Genomic DNA, 6,311 nt, shown 5'->3' on the forward strand with positions numbered 1-6,311 from the left:
GATCGGCACATTCATAGAGGGATCGGCACATTATAGAGAGATCGGCACATTCATAGAGAGATCGGCACATTCATAGAGAGATCGGCACATTATAGAGAGATCGGCACATTCACAGAGAGATCGGCACATTCACAGTGAGATCGGCACATTCATAGAGAGATCAGCACATTCATAGAGAGATCGGCACATTATAGAGAGATCGGCACATTATAGAGAGATCGGCACATTCATAGAGAGATCGGCACATTCATAGAGAGATCGGCACATTCATAGAGAGATCGGCACATTCATAGAGATCAGCACATTCATAGAGCGATTGGCACATTCATAGAGAGATCGGCACATTCATAGAGAGATCGGCACATTCATAGAGAGATCGGCACATTCATAGAGAGATCGGCACATTCATAGAGAGATCGGCACATTCATAGAGGGATCGGCACATTATAGAGAGATCGGCACATTCATAGAGAGATCGGCACATTCATAGAGAGATCGGCACATTATAGAGAGATCGGCACATTCACAGAGAGATCGGCACATTCACAGTGAGATCGGCACATTCATAGAGAGATCGGCACATTCATAGAGAGATCGGCACATTCATAGAGAGATCGGCACATTCATAGAGATCGGCACATTCATAGAGAGATCGGCACATTCATAGAGAGATCGGCACATTCATAGAGAGATCGGCACATTCATAGAGATCGGCACATTCATAGAGAGATCGGCACATTCATAGAGGGATCGGCACATTATAGAGAGATCGGCACATTCATAGAGAGATCGGCACATTCATAGAGAGATCGGCACATTATAGAGAGATCGGCACATTCACAGAGAGATCGGCACATTCACAGTGAGATCGGCACATTCATAGAGAGATCAGCACATTCATAGAGAGATCGGCACATTATAGAGAGATCGGCACATTATAGAGAGATCGGCACATTCATAGAGAGATCGGCACATTCATAGAGAGATCGGCACATTCATAGAGAGATCGGCACATTCATAGAGATCGGCACATTCATAGAGCGATTGGCACATTCATAGAGAGATCGGCACATTCATAGAGAGATCGGCACATTCATAGAGAGATCGGCACATTCATAGAGAGATCGGCACATTATAGAGAGATCGGCACATTCATAGAGAGATCGGCACATTCATAGAGAGATCGGCACATTCATAGAGGGATCGGCACATTATAGAGAGATCGGCACATTCATAGAGAGATCGGCACATTCATAGAGAGATCGGCACATTCACAGAGAGATCGGCACATTCACAGAGAGATCGGCACATTCATAGAGGGATCGGCACATTATAGAGAGATCGGCACATTCATAGAGAGATCGGCACATTCATAGAGAGATCGGCACATTATAGAGAGATCGGCACATTCACAGAGAGATCGGCACATTCACAGTGAGATCGGCACATTCATAGAGAGATCGGCACATTATAGAGAGATCGGCACATTATAGAGAGATCGGCACATTCATAGAGAGATCGGCACATTCATAGAGAGATCAGCACATTCATAGAGAGATCGGCACATTATAGAGAGATCGGCACATTATAGAGAGATCGGCACATTCATAGAGAGATCGGCACATTCATAGAGAGATCAGCACATTTATGGGAATCTCAGGTCTGTGATCAATACTCTTTGTTTGTCTTTTAGGCTACGTTCACATTGGCGTTCCGCCAATGTGCGTCGCTGTTGCGCCGGCGACGCAGCGGCGACGCGCCCCTATGTTTAACATAGGGGACGCGTGCGTTTTTTGGGTGGCGTTTTTTGACACTTGCGTCGTTTACGACGCTAGCGTCGGACGCAAGAAAATGCAACAAGTTGCATTTTCTGTGCGTCCGATTCTCGTCAAAAAACGACTCGCGCGTTTTTGCGTGCATTTGTGCGCGTTTTTTCGTGCGTTGCGTCGCCGACGCAGGGCGGCGCAACGCTAGTGTGAACGTAGCCTTACTCAGTTGCTAAAATCTTACATAAGGTGGAATCAGTAATACGGTCATTTCTCCAAAATATACAAAGAGCAGTTTTTCAACACGACGGCTCCAAACCTCATGTTGCCTGTGCTAATGTGAGCAACCTGCATTGACGTGTAAATGCAGCATACTCCATTTATCTAGCTGAGTAATCTGCGTCTTGTTCAAAGAGCTCGGTGCTCTACTTTCCCTTCTTAGTTTTAGAGATAGCAGAAGTGAGAAACTTGTACAAAGAACTGCAGTGGAAGGGGAACAGAGTACATCATATTTGTTTTTAGAAGAGGCTCTAGATAAGGAGAGAAAATATGCGCAGTTCTGAAGCTGAGCTGATACATTAAAATTAGTGAAGACAGCAGCACCCTGGATATACACAGAGCTCACATCCAGCCTATATTACTGAGACGGCCACTCCCACAAGAGAAAAATCTGAAAATTGGATCAGGCTGTTGACTTTATATCAGGGGTCTGAAAATGAATGAAGGAATGAAGATTGCAGGCTGAAACTTGGGTGACTAATAACATGTATACATCATTTTCCATGACAAAGGTGTCCATTGTCTTTAAATCTTTACAGTTTTCAACCTAAAACAAACATTTTTCAACTATTTTAATACAGTCACAGTTTCTCGCAATTTCAAGATCTCCCCTTGTAGTCAATGAATGGAAATATTGCTCATAGTCTGACAGTGAAATCCTCTTCTGATCATGTGGTGTTCAGACTTATCATACGTCTCTGTTCACACGAGCTGTGTTTTTATTACAGATGGAAATCACAAATAATGCTGGATCCGGAGCATGACACAAAGGTAGGTGAATCGCCCTTATGGCTTATAATGAGGCCAGTTGGGTTTCACCCAGTGTTATTTTTCACGAATAAAATGATGGATTCTGCAACACAAGCTCCTAACAAAGCCATTGATGCAAATGTGAACACAGCCGTATGCATTTGCCAAGCATCTATGTATGCCGCAGGCTTCTACTTTCTGAATATGAATGGTTCCATTCTCCGCCTAATAAAATTGTTATAGAAATAGAAAATAAACACTCACTTAAAAAGTTGGCTAGGGAGATTGACGGAGCACTGGAAACCCTTCTCAGTCTCCTCAATCATGTCGTCATCACATGGCTCATCCGCACACTGCATGGGCTCTGCGGGGGAAGGGAAACCGGAGAAAAAGTTACAAAGTGGGGGGGTTCCTATAGAGCAGACTGAATCAGTGATACGTACCCCTATAGAAATCATCCTCCTCTTCCTCATTCTGATAGGTTTCCTCCCGGACTGTGTTCTTTCTGTATATTCGACCACCAAGATTGATCAGGGTGGGCCGTAAAATCTCCATGACTCCTCGGACTTCTCTAAAAGGAGATAAATTATGTAAGATGCATCATCCTCCCCGGTGTATAGGGCACGATGCTATGATGATGGGCACAGGTCTGCCTATTACAGGGGTGGGCCACGAGTATTATGTTAATGGGAATGTGTCAGCAGAAAATGACTTATTGTATATAGCAGGTTTTTATATTACGGTAATTGCATTTTTACAACTTTTGATAATGATTGTTTTATTGTTCATATCACAATTAAGTTTAAAAAATATATATACATATATACTCTTGAAACTTTCACACTGACCACCAGGCCTAATATTACACTCATACTTCATGTTCTTTTCAGCAGCCACATGAACACAGGCAGCAATAGACTGTCTCTGACCCTAGGGCGTTGTATAGAAGTATAAACTGGGAGTAGTGCTAAGTAGCAGAAGGCACAAGATTGAGATTTCTGGTAAAGCACATTACTCTGTTCACTGAAAACGGAATGAGGCCTACAAAGAAAAGAACACAGTACCTACAGTCAAATATGGTGGAGGTTCAATGATGTTTTAGCGCTGCTTTGCTGCCTCTGGCACTGGATGTCTTGACTGTGTACAAGGCATAATGAACTTGAAGATTATGAAAAGATTTTGAGTCTCAATGTAGTGCTCAGGTCATGGGTCTTCCAGAAGGATAATGACCCCAAACCCCCAGACATACTTCAAGGAGCACCCAGAAATTGATGGAAACAAAGCATTGGAGAGTTCTGAAGTGGCTAGCAATGAATCCGGATCTAAATCCCATTGATTACCTGTGGAGAGTTCTTAAAATTGCTCTTGGGAGAAGGCGCCTTCACCCTTCAAACGTGAGAGACCAGGAGAAGTCTGCAAAAGAGTGATCCAAAATTCCAGTTGAGAGGTGAAAGAAGCTTGTTGATGGTTATAGGAAGCGATTGATTGTAGTTATTTATTCCAGAGGGTGTGCAACCAAATATTAAGTTGAGGGCCAACAAATTTGTCAAGACCATTGTGGGGGTTTTGTGAGAAATTATGTGCAATTTGCCTTTTTTCCTGTTTTTTTTTGTGTTGCTTCAATACACACAAAGGAAATAAACGTGTGTAGCAAAGCATGTGAAATTGCAGTAATTTTCTGAGAGAATTACTTCATTTTATGGAATAATTTCAACAGTGCCAACACTTTCAGAAATGAGACAATGAAAACCGGTCTTAGGAGCGCAGGAAAGAGATACCGATGAGAGATGGGGTTAAACCAGTGGTTTAACTCCAGTGGTTGAACTCCATCTCTCCTCTGTGTCTCTTTCCTGCGCTCCTAAGACCGGTTTTCATTGTCTCATTGCTCCCATCCTCCATTGGAGGTTCCCGGCTGGAGCTGTGGTGGAGACTCAACATCCTGTCCACCCCTGGCCTGCTTCCTAAGCGCTCCTATATGACCGCTGATCACTGACTCTTATGCATCATGATATTTTGGGAGGACACTAAAAAACTTTATTAGCATGGAAAAGAGACAATAAAAACGCAGCAAAAACCTGCTTTTTGTAAGCATCTTTACTGCCAAGATAGCAGGTTTTGCCTGCAAAAGAAAAAAAACTCAGTGTGTGAACATAGCCTTAAGCCTCTCAACCAGCCAAATCAGATCTTACTTTGTACTGATGAGAGGCAAATCCCCGAAACATCCTGTCTGCTAATTGAAATTCTGGTTTGACTTTTAACCTAAGGCCGGAGTCACACATGCGAGAAACATGTCCGTGTCTCGCATGTGAAATCCAAGCTCTGGCGCCGGCACTTCGGAGCGGAGCGTGCGGCCGCATAGCAACACATGGAGCCGCACGCTCCGCTCCCAAGTGCCGGCGCTAGAGCTTGCTTTTCACATGCGAGACACGGACGTGTTTCTCGCATGTGTGACTCCGGCCTAAGTCATATTGCAAAACTCGTTAAAGGGTCGATAGGGACTTGTAGGATTGCTGCTTCCTATAGGTGGCGCTAGAGTTCAAGTCCTCTTCCTCTCTGAAGAGGCAATCTGCATATTTAATTTCCCAGAGGAGTATGCATGGCTTATAAGTCTCCTCACTGTGATATGCCAGGCCTGGCTTGTCAGTCTCCATAAGGAGAAACATTACCCTTTAGATTTGGAAAAAATAAACACTGTAGGCACTAAAAAAAGAGTCCATGTCAACTATGCTTATGTGATTGTAGTCTATGGCCCCAACTGGAGACTGGCTTAGGATAGAGCGGACAACGCCTGAGGTACGGTCACATGACTCACGTCACTTCTTTTAGACGCTTGCGTCTTTGGACACCAGATGGGGTTACAAGATGCCCAAAAGCCTGAATCCAAGCACAGCAAGTCCTCACATACAGAACGGCTTCTGTTCCGATTTTTGAGTGTTTTCTTAGCTGAAAGAAGCATGGAGGGCTGCGCATCCTCCAGATGAGGGGGCTGGCGGAGGGCCGGTGTCTCGTTATGTTATTCTGAAGCAGTTTTAGGTGTTTAGAAACTAATCTTATAATCTTTTATTTTTATATAGCGCTAACATATTCCGCAGCGCTTTACAGTTTGCACACACTATCTTCCCTAGAAGACCCCTGTAGTTGCACCTATCACATTCCCTTTTACACCAGGAGGGTCTGCAGGACACCTAGATCTTGTAAGATGACAAGTGCTATTAAAAAAGTGACATTTCTGGGTCTCTGCAGCCATTTTCTTCCTGCCTGACCTGGCTGATAACAGAGAATAGTTTTTCCCTGCACAGCGACAGTTCAGTGACCATTGAGAAAAGACATGGCTGATCCCTGCGAGTACACGGTCACACACAGCCTCGTGTATTAGTTATGGAGGTCGAGCACCCACCCAGCTGACATCCCCCCAATACCGGACCATAGAATAGAATGCCCACAACAAGCTTACCAGCTAATGACGTAGCGGTACGTCATCACCGCGCTGCGGCAGGAAACCTACAGCGTCGCAAT

The 6,311-nt window shown here is 44.3% G+C and overlaps 1 protein-coding gene across 2 annotated transcripts in view; it reads right to left on the bottom strand.

Annotated features, from left to right (window-relative positions):
- ASCC1 (activating signal cointegrator 1 complex subunit 1) overlaps positions 1-6,310 on the bottom strand; it is a 357,683-nt gene extending 351,373 nt beyond the window's left edge. Inside the window, exons 1-4 of one of the 2 annotated variants that reach the window (XM_069753318.1) lie at positions 6,250-6,302; positions 4,136-4,208; positions 3,239-3,366; positions 3,060-3,159 (exon numbers count right to left, since the gene is read on the bottom strand). In XM_069753318.1, coding sequence (XP_069609419.1) covers positions 3,060-3,159; positions 3,239-3,350 — 212 coding nt within the window. In that variant the 5' untranslated portion in view covers positions 3,351-3,366; positions 4,136-4,208; positions 6,250-6,302. Of the gene's footprint in view, positions 1-3,059; positions 3,160-3,238; positions 3,367-4,135; positions 4,209-6,249 lie in introns of both variants that reach the window. The other variant, XM_069753319.1, reaches the window with a different exon arrangement.
- Between the last annotated feature and the right edge of the window lies 1 nt (position 6,311).

Source organism: Ranitomeya imitator, chromosome 2, assembly GCF_032444005.1.
Source record: "Ranitomeya imitator isolate aRanImi1 chromosome 2, aRanImi1.pri, whole genome shotgun sequence".
NCBI classification, from domain to species: domain Eukaryota; kingdom Metazoa; phylum Chordata; class Amphibia; order Anura; family Dendrobatidae; genus Ranitomeya; species Ranitomeya imitator.